The sequence below is a fragment of the Oncorhynchus kisutch genome, linkage group LG20 (genome assembly GCF_002021735.2).
Source record: "Oncorhynchus kisutch isolate 150728-3 linkage group LG20, Okis_V2, whole genome shotgun sequence".
Taxonomy (NCBI): domain Eukaryota; kingdom Metazoa; phylum Chordata; class Actinopteri; order Salmoniformes; family Salmonidae; genus Oncorhynchus; species Oncorhynchus kisutch.
Window position 1 is genome coordinate 15369547 of NC_034193.2, and position 14612 is coordinate 15384158.

A 14612-nucleotide genomic window follows, 5' to 3' on the forward strand; every position below is an offset into this window, starting at 1 on the left:
CAATGTCGACCTCCCCAGCTCTTATGACATCACTGCGTTTTATCTCTGGAACAATCCGATGTCACTGGGGTGGCGTCTATTAATAACATGCAGCCTGTTGAGATGTACAGGTTTAAGTAAAGGCCCTGTGGTGGTGAAGAGATACTGTACTTGTCGGTTGGACAATGCTCAGCTATCTGCTGGAGCACCACCTCAAAGGGATGATTTTTTAAGTTGTATCGTACTGAGAGCATTATTGTCAAGCAAATCAAGCAAGGCAGATGGGACTTCTATGGTATCGGTTGTTAGCACTAGAAATGGTTTGCAAAAGATCCAACTGAAGTGCTAATGTTTTCAAAATGTTTACAAAGAAATGAATATAGGACCAACAGTTTCTATAACAAATGTATAGTATCGTGTGTGCTATCTATCGTCACATGCCCTATGACTCGAAGAAACAAACATATGTAAACCAAATTTCTTTATTAAAGATTAAGAAACTCCAAGCAGCATATTCATAAATTAAATGAGTCTCCGTTGATGTACTGTTACAGACTGGATGATATGAGAGCTTTTTTTTAAAATATTTTTTTCTTGAATCTTGTGGCGTGGGCATTGATACAGTAACGAGGGTACACAGTAAGGCAGTGAAACACTCTCAACCCTTACAGTGGAACTTCCCTTTCACCACTGGTAGCGGATCATTGGCACAGGTTGTATGCAGAACACAGTGTAAAATGAGATCACTTTGGTTCACATTAGTATCTACTTGTACAACATATACAGGCTTACAACCTCTCCAATTTTGTTTGAAAACCAAGAGCGGGAACACGGGTGACGCGGAACACTTTTGCGGGATGATATTTCGGTTTATTCTCATAACATCACTTCTTTCTCGTTCTTTGCTTTCCTCCAATGGCTCTGAGGGGTGATTTGTCACATTTTCCAAGAGGTGAGGACAAACCTTTTTATTGGTATGTGTATAGATCACCTATCAGTATTCCTGGTACACAATGTGTTGTGCATATGAACAGTAACCACTGACATTCACTATCTCACTTCCTGGCAATGAGTTCTTCAGTCTGATAGGCTAAAGGACATAAACAGAAAATATACTGCAGGACATAATTGCACTTACGAAAGTCTTGGTAAAGTTTCGCAGTTCATCCTTAGTTGTAAATGTAATATGAACTGCTGCCCTGCAAAGTGCACAGGTTAATCGATGGGGAAATTCTGTTAATTTTATGAACAGAGTTCCATCAGTATTTAGACAGTAGGATATGTCACCTGTACTGCTATTACACTGTAATAGTTTTGAATTTTTATATCACTCCTTTATCTTCCATCTACCTTGGTGATAATTACTCCATTACAAATTATAAACATGAGACATTACAATATTATATATCTACTTTTCTCCATCTGCAGTTGAAATGACTTAACTACTCTGAAAGGAGACAAACTGTATACAACTTTTCAACAATAAATCCTTCAGTAAAAAATGAACACAGATTTTTCGAATGAGCTTTTTTTGTTGTTAAAAATAACATTTTTCTGTTTTAAACATCCCTCCCACACAACTAAGGAAACATATGGTATACATCGTCAGGGACATGATTCAGTCAAGACATTTCCTTTGAACATTCTCCTAACGTAAGCCTAGCTCTAAGGTCTGGCGTTTGACTGATGTTACGCTGTACACGGCATCCTTTAAGTACCAGCTTTTTTGGTGTTGGGAGCTGACTGACACTAAATCTCCCTATGTCTTTGACAACATAGGGCTGAAATTGAGCTCTATGAAATACCTTCCATTTCAAAAATATGTAGAACTCATAAGAGACAATTACTTCAGTTCCAGTCTTTATCAATGATTCTCTAAGACTTTAAAGTAGGAAAACAAAAACACCTTGAAAAATGTATATGCCTTACAAACAAAATGAATCCCTCTATTGGGAATATTCTCCTCTGATACTGCTCTATAGATATGGTTGTTGTTACAGTGGTACATAACAGTTGGTGTTCTACATTATGTCTCTATGGTGCATGGCCATCTAAGAATGAACTGTGGAGAGACATCTTTTATTTCGGCACTTAGAAAACAATCACAATGAATTTGCGTCATTATTCATATAGAACAAAATTTACAAAGCCATTCAAACAGTCGTTTTTTTAATATCATTTTTTTGATCTTGTTTTTTTTATTTGTAACTCAACTTCAAAAATTGAGAATATTCAAAATACACTTTTACTTCACTTCGTTCTCTCAGTATTTACAAATATATACAAGTAAAATTTTCTGTTCTTTCGACGACGTTGGTTGTTCAACAGGTAATAAAAATCTCTTATTTTTCTCATTTAGACTTTTCATATTTTTTTTCTTCATATATTTTTCAACAATCCCCCAGAATATCAGGTGAGGGGAAGGACATGTGACATTGAGATGGCACCATTAGATGGATGTACTGTGGGTGGACTCAATGGCTTCTGGGATGGGTCCTCCGGGAACTCCCTGATATGACATTGGCATGGGCGTCTTGGCGGGACTCTGTCGGAACAGCCCCCCGTTGGGAGCTCTGTGTTTGCACTGAATGGAGGGGATGGTGGAGCTGCTGAGGGGGTGGTGGGGGAGGGTGCTGCCAGGGCCCTGAGCTAGTGTCCGACCCAGGCCCCCCCCATGACCCTCCCCTGGGAGATAGGCGCTCACAGACAGGCCCGTGCCCGGGTAGTCCCGCACAGACTCCAGCTGCTGGCTGGGCTGCATGCTGCCGATGTCCAGCGCAGAGATCTCGATAGACGGGCCGGGGATCTGCTTGTGCGCCATGTCCTCGTCCATAAGACTGTTCATACGCCGATGCACCTGTTCCAGATTCACCTCCTTGTCCTAGAGTGTGAGAGAGAGAGACGGGGAGGGAGAGACACAATGGCTGAGATGGGCTGTTCCACAGGCTTTTCACCAGCTCCAAACATTTACTTCCACTCTCCCTTCCTTAGTTTTTTTGAGGTAGTTTGTTTCCCAAGCCTCTTTGATTGTTTCACTCAACATGCTTGTCGGGTAATGTTCGTTGTAAGTGCCCAATTGGAATTGAGGTGACTCAATTACAGTTGTATAGAATGTGCACCTTGAAATCAAACTTGGCCAGTGGACATAGACAGTTTGATGTTTAGTAAGGGGTGTCAAATCTTTGACAGACAACACCAATACTGGAGCCAAAACATATCCTGACCTCTACTGACTTTTCTAGGTTGCCATGCAACCTTAGGCTTCTGCGAACCCACTCAAGCATTTGTGGACAGGAAAAGTAACCTAAGGATATGAGGCATTTCTGAGGCTACGGTAAGTGCAATGTAACATATTACATGCCACATGAAGATTATACAGGAACAACGCATTGCTGATGCTACAGGAAATATAGTAAAATGTCAAGTTGAAGTATTATATTCAGTGCCTTATTGAGATGGTCATACATGTACAACTAATTTCTGCCGCTACAGTATATTCTTGCAAAGTTGAGGTAATATATTGGTGTCCCATTAAGATCGCCAAACATGTATATATGGGCTTCTACAGTGTTCTTTAAAAAAATAAGTATATATTATTTACTGACAAAATATGTTACATCGGCACATCTAGATAGAGGACAAGAAGCTTTATGGTAGCAGGAATCACTAGTCAATCAGGAGAAGAATCCTTGCACTTGGTGGCTACATTAGGCTACTTTGTCGGCAGGTGCAGCTTGGCTCCAGTAGTGGTCTGACAAGACGATTATATTAGTTCAATTACTGAATATGAAGACAACATCCACGTTGATCCCTATGTGCAGCACATATACAACACAATACATTGCAGAGGTTAAGCTTCTACATATGGAGGACAAGCGCAACCAATGAAAATAATACATGTTTCGGAATGATGACATAATCAGAAATGTGAATCTACGATGATGGGTGATGACTTGTTATTCTATGCTCATCTACTACATGATCTACACATGAAAAAATATTTGATTATATTTCACACTGGGAAACGAAGAAGTCCTATATTTCAATCATCTTTATGTGATATTGGAGATTAGGAACAAGCCTACATGCAATTTTGGAGACTAACCTAATGCACTGGAAATACTATGCAATTATAATGGATGTTGTTTGGCAACATAGATGCAGAAATACTTTAAAAAAACATTTACTCCTCTCATACTGCCAGATTGTATGTATTGGAGTTGAATAATTTAAGATACGAACTTTCGATGAGATCAGTGTTGCGTCAAACAGCGTAACTAAACGCCACTGTGATTCTACAGCGCATCGACTACTCTTCCTCTTGTCAATACCAACTGCCTGTCAGAAGCACATTCAACCACAGCCTCCCAACTAAAATAGAAAACAAAGTCTTCTAGAGGAGATCCTAAACATTACTAAACCACTTAATCCATCTTGACACATTAGATTCCAGACAACAACAGTGTTTCCCAAATCAGTTTGAACCTTCCCGGAATGAACAAATATGTATCTTGATATGATTTGTTCTGAATACTTTTATCAACAGAGACGTCGATTATAGGAATTAATTTACGGCAGTATCAATCCAGTATCATAAAAAACTCCCAAAGCTAATTAAAACATCTCAGCCAAGGCTATTGTTTTAGCAGACTGGCTCCTCATTAAAATATGTTTATAATCTCGCTGCATTGGCGGCACGCCTAAACAAATAGCTGCCTCAAATTAAACCATCGCACCGGCGTTTTAATAAGAGTGTGTTGATTTAAATTGAGAGGAAATAACACCATGCTCTACGGTGTGAAAGCTTTGGTAATGCAGAAACAACTCTTATAACAAAACTATAAAATCACTCTCTCCATCCATGGTGAGCCTGACATTGTTTGAATTACTTATCTAGGCTTGATTAAGCTGTTTTCAAAATGTCCTCCGTAGGTCCTGTATTGTGGTATTGTGGCTGATCTCTGTATCTGTAACACATTCTATACACCAACTGCGTCAAACTTTACGAACACATTTAGAGATATGTATGCATTTACAAAGGCCGTTATCCGAGTCCTGCACTGCTCATAACAACTGTTATAACGCACTGTCTATAGTATAAGGCACAATAAAGCGTCAGAATGAGGTAGTTCATAGAAAATGTCACTGAATTAAATTTATCTTATTCCCCATACAATGTTTCTAGGTGAGGCCCTCGTCATGCATCCAACCATTACGGAAAAAAACTAACCAAAAAAGGAGAAGGAACAGAATAAGAAAATAGGAGGATTGCCAATGATGGGAAAGATGGTGTTGTGGAGTTTTAGATTAAGATGGCCCCCCAAGCCCAGTCAGACAGAGCAGAGTGCCCCTTTAATGCAGCAGCACAAATCAGATCTTAGGAGCTCTATTCTGACCTGTGTCAATAGCTTCTGCTTCATCCCAGTCTCTTTCTCTCTCTGTCCAAATGTCCTTCCTCCCTTCCGATGAAGCAGTGGTAATCTCATTATATGTCAATGGACCAGAAACCCTTGCCAGTCTGTAATCCTTAGTAACCTGCACGAGATCATAGAACAGTCAAGAATAAGAACGGATGGATGTCCACATTGACATATAATAGCAATAAGATGTCACACAGTGAATTACTAGGGATTATAAACTGGGTGGTTCGCGCCCTGAATGCTGATTGGATGAAAGCCATGGTATATCAGACCGTATACTACGGGTATGACAAAACATTATTTTTACTGTTCTAATTACGTTGGTAACCAGTTTACAATAGCAATAAGGCACCTCAGGGGTTTGTGGTATATGGCCAATATACCATGGCTAAGGGCTGTATCCAGGCACTCTGTGTTGCGTCGCGCGGAAGAACGGACCTTTGCCGTGTTATATTGGCCATATACCACCCCCCCCCCCCCCCCCCCCCCCCTGTGCCTTATTGCTTAATTATGGACTGGGTTGGACAGATACAGTGGCTCTTATTGCTGTGGGGTGACGCATGCAAGCGTCCAGTTTCTGCTCAAACTTTAGTTTAGAGATCCATGTCAAGCCTTAACTTGTCTCATGTTAAATGCACGGGAGAGTCACTCATGCGAGAGGTCTTGATAGACATAGAATTAGAATAGTAATTTAATAAGATCTCTATGTTGGTATACATCATGTTGACATCATCGCAGTAAGTTGAGTGGATTAAACTCAGAAGAAAGGCTTAAAGTGAACTGGCATTGATGCATAAGGTGTAATCAGTGTAAATCAGCTTAGCAGGCACTTATCTGGTGAAAGTGTAACGAGAATCAATGAAAAGTGTTCTCTGTGGTAGGCAGTGTGAATGTGTTTACAGTTCAGGGTAAGGAAGCTGTCTTGGTAATCAATGGGTTTTGATTATTTCAGGAATACTAAATTTACGGGGAACTTAAAACAAAATCAATACTGACGTCTTCTCAGAAATGTGTTCTCCTGATGGCAGCTAAAGGCAGCTAAAGGGTTTATTGATGTGATTAACATAGATCAATGAATATGTTCAAATTCAAAGAGTTTTGAAAAATACCAATAATCCAGATGGAAATATTAGAGTAAGAAAATGATAAAGGGGATTTGTCTTCATCTGTGAGCTGTGTGAGGTGCCATACAAAAACAGATGGATTTGGTTTCAGAGAATGGGAAGGTGATAGATAGGGGGGGACCAAATTGTATTTCAATCTGAGCACAATCTACAACTGTGTGTTCAGTAGCTCCACTAAATGGTGGTCTGCAGCTACTGTAGATCCTTAAAGTAGAGTGCGGTAGTGTCCTCCCCCTGTTGCCCTGTCCTCCGGGCTCTGTGCTCGGTCACCTCTTTGGGCTGCTCTTGCCCGCAGCGGTTGCTGTTCCACCACATCTCCAGGCCAGCAACCAGGCAGGCCAGCAGCAGTCCTGCAGCCAGGACACAGAAAACCCCTGCGAAGCTGTGTAGTTTCAGGGACCGCCCGTCGGGCGTGGCGTTGGAATGGCTGTTGAGGTCGCAGCGGCCCATACGAGGCCACCACTTCTGCTTCAGGATGTCCAGGTCTCCTTTCTCCTGCAGCTCCAGGATCCTGCATTGAGGGGAAATATCTGGGTGTAAGAGGGTGCTAAAGTCCTAATTTTTTTAATCCTTTCTGTAACAGCCTTCAAACTTAGTACAACAGCAGAGGAAGCTTTCCTGAAAACAGGCTGTTGTACTAAGTTTGAAGGCTGCTAAACAAAGGATTATAGGAATAAGGACTCTGGGACCCTAGTTGCATTATAATTACCATTTGTATGCTATCATGTCACTAAAGTAACAATGAAAAATAGACCTGCTGTATCTTCTGCAGATTAAAGCATTAATTTGTGACCATTCCCACAGCATAGTGTTTTAGTGATTTGTTGAATTATGCTTGCGCAGTGAATTAAACCCCCACAGTAAACTTCATTAAATGTCAGCTTTTGTAGTCCTTCACTGACACAAATTAAATCCAAAATAAAACAAGAATGAAGAACTGCTTAATTAAAAGAAAAGGAGCCGTGGCGAGGAGGGAAAGACCATTATCAGAGTACCGCCCCTGTGGGCAAACAGTCATTTCTGAGATGAAAAGGAGCACATGGCGAATTTGTAAGGTTATGGATGGACGAGGGCGCTGAGGGAGGGATGGAGGGAGGAGAATGGATGATGATGATGATGGGACAAGGGACGGTAGCAAGTAAGATGAATCCGTCTCTGTAGAGGAGATGACATCCTGGTTCAGCCCGTTATTACCCCCTAAGCATCCCAGCTGTCCTCAAAGCACATTACCATCCCACCAGCACCACCACCACTATTTCTGTTAGCCCAGGATTTCCCAGGCGGATATTCAGCCAGGCCATTATGAGTAGAGACAGGGGGACAGTGTTCAGTTCAGTGGGGATAAGCATTATAGGAGATCTTCCATGGAAGGACCTCATTGCTTAAGCTCTGACCCCGGTCTTCCCCTGCTATGGCCCTGCATACTAAGTGTGCACTCCGAAGGGCCCTGATGAAGAACACCTCGGAAAGATTGGAGAGGATTTAAGTGTTCCAACACATTGACCTCTGGTGATTTATCAAATGTGTGGCTTCCATGAGCCCCAGATCAAACCTGATCTAAGCATGACTAGCTGGCTGACACTGGTTTTGCTTTGTAGAAGGATTATTGTCCCTATCCTAAGCGTTTTAGTCACTAGAACGGCAGATCTTTCTGGTTGTGAAGTTGGGATAGCACTCAAACAACAGAAACGGTTTATTTTCACTGAGTTCAACAGAGTTGGATTTCTTAACTAAAAGATAGTAGATAGATAAGACTAAACATTTTCGGTTGTTTTCATGGAACTGTTATACGTGAGAAGAATCAATACAAGATATGTGGGAATGTAGTCAAGACTCAGGGATTTTGGGATTCATTTTGGGGATATGCTTGGCCAATATCCTTGGCCAATACACAGTCCTAATTAGTTACATGTGATTATGGAGAGATTTAGACAATCAGCATGTAAAATCTGCCGGCTTCTGTTATCTTCGCAATGGGATCAATTTGCAATGGATAATACAAAGGAGAAAAATCTGCAACTAAAAGACCAAAGATTTTCAAATGTTGTTAAGATTTGAAGACATTGCCTAGGTATTTCGTTCAAATATGAATCATTAACCATTTTCATGGAAATAATTAGCAGAATCATGTTAACTCATATTGAATAATTCCTCTAACTCAGCTGGAACATAAAACGTGTTCATGACTGATAACCCAGACTTATAGTAAAAAAGTTCAACTTTCCTTTAAGGATAAGTTGCAGTGATCCCCTACTCTGTAAATCAAACACATCACGTGGCTCCTCAAGGGTGGTTTAGTGAGAAGTAATAAAAAAGAATAGCATTATAAGACCACATTCTAACTGTGCTGCAATGTATACATCTGGTAATATATAATTTCATGGGGAAACAGCATTAGAAGGCCATTCAAATCGTGCATTAAGTATCTGTGAATGACAGTGTAGTAACTCCCCAGCTAACACATTCGGTTCCATGGAAGTTGCTGGAAAGTATGTTTTTGGTTTCAACCTTGGTTGTGGGAACAAAGCCATACGTTTCCTGATGGGTAAACTGAACAATTTTAAAAACGTCCTGACAACAGAAAGCCAAGCAAAGCCAAGCAACTATTCTGCACCATTCCAATAAAGTTGCAATAAGGTTGTATGCAGAATATCCATAGGACAACCAAGCTCTAAGAAGCATATGTTTCTCAGAACATTATGTGCTAGCTGGGTCCTAACCTTTATTAAAAGCATTTTGACTAGTGTTTTTACTACAAAGTGAATTTATAAAAACATTGTCTTAGTGGGCCTTTCATTTCCTCATCAAACTCCCCCTAAAATGGATGAGTATAACCACCGAATGACCTCTCAGCCAATTACGGCCTTCAATTACCTCAGGCGCTGTCAACCATCAGTGATTATGTTTATGACTTTTATGAAGCAGAGAAAGTAATTAGGAATCAAAGTAGGTGTGCGTTAAACCATATGCACTTAAGACTTATTTATTTCCAAAAAGGGGTGGAAGGAAGAGATGAGGTGATGAAAGGAGAGGGAGAGGTGAAGAGGAGAAGATACTGAATAGAACTGATGATAAAGCGTTGGTATATCATTAATGCATAAACATTGTAATGAAACGAGGGAGTAGCACGAGGTTTCGAGGCCAGAATCGATTTTCCAAAGCCGGACATGTTACCTCTGCTCTAAGAAAGCCTAGTTCCCTTTGGGGGAGCAATAATAATGCTTATCAACGCCAGGGTCGTTACAATATAGATGGTGTATAATGAGGTTGGAGGCGTTGCTCACTTCTGGGAGAAGAGGTCTCTGTAGGGACTCCCATGCTGCATGGCGATGCCGTAGCCTTTGCTGCTCATGCTGTTTCCTGTGACGGTGATGGTGCAGTCATCGTCCGTCAGCGCGGCATACTCCACCACAGCCATGTCCCACAGGAAGGCATACGGGCCCTTCTTCGCCTGAAGAGGAATGACAATCAATGACCCTGCTAATGATCCAGATGCTATACATGCTGCCTATACAATAACATTGTTTTCCATGATAGAACCTAAAGGATGATAAATGTCAATGTGGAGTCTGGAGAAGGCCGATACAGTGCCTTCGGAAAGGTAATCAGATCCCTTGACTTTTTCCACATTTTGTTATGTTACAGCTTTATTCTAAAATCAATTAAATCGTTTTTTTCCCCTTATCCATCTACACACAATGCCCCATAATGACAAAGAAAAAAACAGGTTTTTAGAATAGTTTGCAAATGTATTAAATATAAAACTCAGAAATATTTGATTCAGACCCTTTACTCAATACTTTGTTGAAGCACATTTGGCAGCGATTCCAGCCATGAGTCTTCTTGGGTATGATGCTACAGGCTTAGCACACCTGTATTTGGGGAGTTTCTCCCATTGGATGGGGAACTTCGCTCGGGTTCGATTCAAGTCTTGGCTCTGGCTGGGCCACTCAAGGACATTCAGAGAAGCTGCCACTCCTGCATTGTCTTGGCTGTGTGCTTAGGGTCGTTGTCCTGATGGAAGGTGAACCTTCACCCCAGTCTGAGGTCCTGAGCGCTCTGGAGCAGGTTTTCATCAAGGATCTCTCTGTACTTCATCTTTCCTTGATCCTGACTAGTCTCCCAGTCCCTGCCACTGAAAAACATCCCCACAACATGATTCTGCCACCACCAGGCTTAACATAGGGATGGTTCCAGGTTTCTTTCAGACTTGACTCTTGGCATTCAGGCCAAATAGTTCAATCTTGATTTCTTCAGACCAGAGCATCTTGTTTCTTATGGTTTGAGAGTCTTCAGGTGCCTTTTGGAAAACTTCAAGCGGGCTGTCATGTACCTTTTAAAGAGGAGTGGCTTAATTCTACCATAAAGGCCTTATTGTTGGAGTGCTATAGACATGGTTGTCCTTCTGGAAGGTTCTCCCATCTCCACAGAGGAACTGGAGTTCTGTCAGAGTGACCATCGGGTTCTTGGTCACCGCCCTGACCAAGGCCCTTCACCCCTGATTGAACAGTTTGATCAGTCGACCAGCTCTAGGAAGAGTCTTGGTGTTTCCAAACTCCTTCTTTTAAGAATGATGGAAGCCACTGTGTTCTTGGGAACCTTCAATGCTGTAGAAATGTTTTGGTACCCTTCCCCAGATCTGTGCCTCTACACAATCCTGTATCAGAGCTCTACGGACAATTCCTTTGCCCTCATGGCTTGGTTTTTGCTCTGACATGCACTGTCAACTGCGGGACATTATATAGACAGGTGTGTGCCTTTCCAAATCATGTCCAGTCAATTGAATTTAACACAGGTGGACTCAAATGAAGTTGTAGAAACATCTCAAGGATGATCAATGGAAACAGGATGCATATGAGTTTTATTTAGAGTCTCATGGCAAAAGGTCTGAAACCTTATGTAAACTAATTATTTCTGCTTTAATACATACGCACCAAAAATCTAAAAACCTGTTTTCACTTTGTCATTTTGGGCTATTGTGTGTAGATTGATGAGGAAAAACATGATTTTTAATAAATTTTTAGACTAAGCCTGTAATGTAAAACAATTTGGGAAAAGGTAAGGGGTCTTAACACTTTCCGAATGTATTTTATGTGGGAACGACTGTGAACATCCCAATTCCATGAAGGTGTAGGACTCTAATGAATATGCAGTACCTTGGTAAAACAGACGCACTTCAATCCATTTACTGTATAGGTTTCTTTTCTAGGTTGATTCCCGTTGTAGACTGGGCTATTTGTTAACTTGCGCTTTTGATACAAAAACCTTTTAACTCAGAAACAGAAGGTGATGTGTGTTTTGATGTTGTCTCCACATAATCGCTACCTCTTACAGCACTCTCTTCTTTTGTGAGTCCTCAATGGACTGACCCAGAAACATACTGCTACAAAGGCAGACATTGTCTGTTGACAAACACAAATACATCTGCCGTGCTGCTAAAAGGCTCAGTTGGCTGAGTTTGAGAAAAAAAAGCCTTTGTTCTGCAGTATAAAGACTAAATGTCTTTATACAGCACCTCTGTTTCCCTCCTCTACATTGTCAGAATAGCTGCTGGTAGCTAATTGAAATTGACTTGCATTGGAGAAAAGAAAAGACAATGCAAGAATGCTAATTCAAATGTGAACACAGACCGAATTTGAAGACATATGTCATAGTACTTCCCAGCATATGGGTAGGCAAAGTGCTAGTGCTGTTCTTCCTTAGCTATTTATTACAGGCAGTTTATGAGATTAACCAGTGTAATTGGTACAAATGTCACAAAACAGCACTTGCAGTTATTCCAGACTGACAGATCGTCAAAGACAATGTTGAATTTGCCTATCTAATTGGTTTGAAATATTGTGGAACTACAGGCGCAGTATTGAGCGAGAACAGTGTGACTCCATACTGTGAAATGACAATGAAACGACAATATTATACTGTTTTCTCTTATCGTCGAAATCCACAGTAGCTAAGCAAAACGACCTAAAGTGATTGCCAGCCTGTACTCAGGAATCCTCTCTGTATTGGCATATACCTGCCTTGTCTTTGTCAACCTACCTTGCGGATGCCCTCTGAGGGACTGGACACAGAGTAATCATGGCCGTTGTTCTTACTGATGGTCCTCCACAGCTCTGCGAATGTGCTGTCCTGCTCCAGAGGGTTGGTGCCCTTGTTCTTGAAGTAATCGTAGACGGCTGAGTCTCTCACAGTGCCGTAGGACACGTCCATCTGCCTGGACAGGTCCTGGAATGTCCTGTAGAGACATAGAGGGAAGAACACAGAGAAATACATCAAGTCAAATGTACTGTATAACAAGACAGATATTGTGTGTACAAAAAAAGTACACTGTTAAGTGTACTTTGGGTACTTTTTACATGGGTGTAATTTGTACATGGGTGTTCAATTTAGAAAGATGAGTTACTCTACTCAAAATGTTACCAATGTAATAGTAGATTTTGTCAACTTAACTTCATTTCCTGAATTGACATATTTCAAAGAAACGAGTTAACTTAAGGCAATAGCAAACATGGCATACCTCACGAATGATGGAGTGCCCCCCCATTGGGCTATTGAGATATGTATTTTACAAATGTCTGTTATCGCGTGACCACAGATTATACATTATATTGACCAGATCTTCAAGTGGCCGCTCTAACAATGAAAATAAATGTCTTAAAAAAATGGAAGACAGTTAGCCTTGGTCCCAGTCTCTTAGCGAATCCACTCCCTGTACTCCATATCACTTGCCAAAGACTCTTTGGCAATGACAAAGAGTAGCACAGAGTGGAATGTTAGGTAAAGATAATGGTACTCAGACTTCAAGGCAGTCGGAGGAGGCAAGATAAATGAGTGGGTAAATACGCTTGTGAACAACAGGCACAATTCCGATATAGTGTTTTTTCTGAAAGTTGCCGGGATGTCACGTGTCCTATTTATGTCAGTACACTTGTAATAACCTAATCATTCTGAAACGTATATTAGATCTGATGTTGGAGTGGTCCTGGAAATGATGACTATGAAGTAGAATTTTTTTAAACATTTCCTTCATCCAAATTGTATACTTTCTCATTGACCTTCATACAAAAACTCCTTGCTCGGTGAGCGGGCCAATCAGTGTAATTTTGTAAATGCCGGATCTGTATGGCAAGACACATCATTCACCCAAGTTTCATCAAAATTGGGCCATTGCTGTCTGAGATATCACATGTGACTATAATACAAACAAACAGACAGATGGAGACCGATCCACAGTCTCTCCCCGATTTTATCATGGGGGACAACAAATCTATTTTGTAACAGTGTAAATTGAGGATAGGCTTATATGGATGTCAGATGTATGCTCACTGTGAGACAGTTCCAAACTGGCAGGTGGGCCAGCTGTTACATAGCAGTGCTCTGTTTAGACACTCGCTGTGTCATAACGTATAAACAGTCCAGGGAGAAAAAAGGGCACAGTTTTATGTACATCTCTAGACAAGAAATAATGATGCTGATGAGTTGTTTGCTTATTAGTTAGTTAACACCAGAGGAAGCACAGGAAATAATTGAAGAGGAGAAGTAAAGGGACATTGTTTTAACATTAACATTAAAGGTGGGGAAGTCGGACTTTTAATCAAAACCTACTCTTAAAGAAATGAATCACTTTTGTGCTGGATCAGATCAGTGTATCAGAAAAAAGCAACAAACAATTTACACACAGCTCAGTTCTGAAAACGAGTGAGAAAAACAGCTTTATGTAATGAAGAAATGAGCAACACTAAACTTACAGAACAATCAAGGAGTGTCTAGAACTTGAATTAGCTTGCTGTCATGCCCTAATCTGTTTCACGTCTTTCTGCTTGTCTCCACCCCCCTCCAGTTGTCACCCATCTTCCCCATTATCCCCAGTGTACTTATTCACCAGAATACCACCCTGCATACCACTGCTGGCTTGCATCTGAAGCTAAGCAGCGTTAGTCCTGGTCAGTCCCTGGATGGGAGACCAGGTGGTGTTGGAAGTTCAGTAGGAGGCACTCTTTCTTCTGGTCTAAGAAAATATCCCAATGCAGTGATTGGGGACAGTGCTGTCTTTTGGATGGGATGTTAAACGGGTGTCCTGGTTCTCTGA

General features: G+C 41.1%; 1 protein-coding gene across 2 annotated transcripts in view; it reads right to left on the reverse strand.

Moving 5' to 3' along the window:
- Window positions 1–447: 447 nt before the first annotated feature.
- Window positions 448–14612, reverse strand: part of grid1b (glutamate receptor, ionotropic, delta 1b) — a 400673-nt gene continuing 386508 nt past the window's right edge. The window contains exons 13-17 of one of the 2 annotated variants that reach the window (XM_031798901.1): window positions 12563–12758; window positions 9808–9974; window positions 6794–7034; window positions 5376–5514; window positions 448–2860 (exon numbers count right to left, since the gene is read on the reverse strand). In XM_031798901.1, the coding sequence (XP_031654761.1) occupies window positions 2454–2860; window positions 5376–5514; window positions 6794–7034; window positions 9808–9974; window positions 12563–12758 (1150 nt within the window). In that variant the 3' untranslated portion in view covers window positions 448–2453. The remainder of the gene's footprint in view (window positions 2861–5375; window positions 5515–6793; window positions 7035–9807; window positions 9975–12562; window positions 12759–14612) is intronic. The other variant, XM_020454314.2, reaches the window with a different exon arrangement.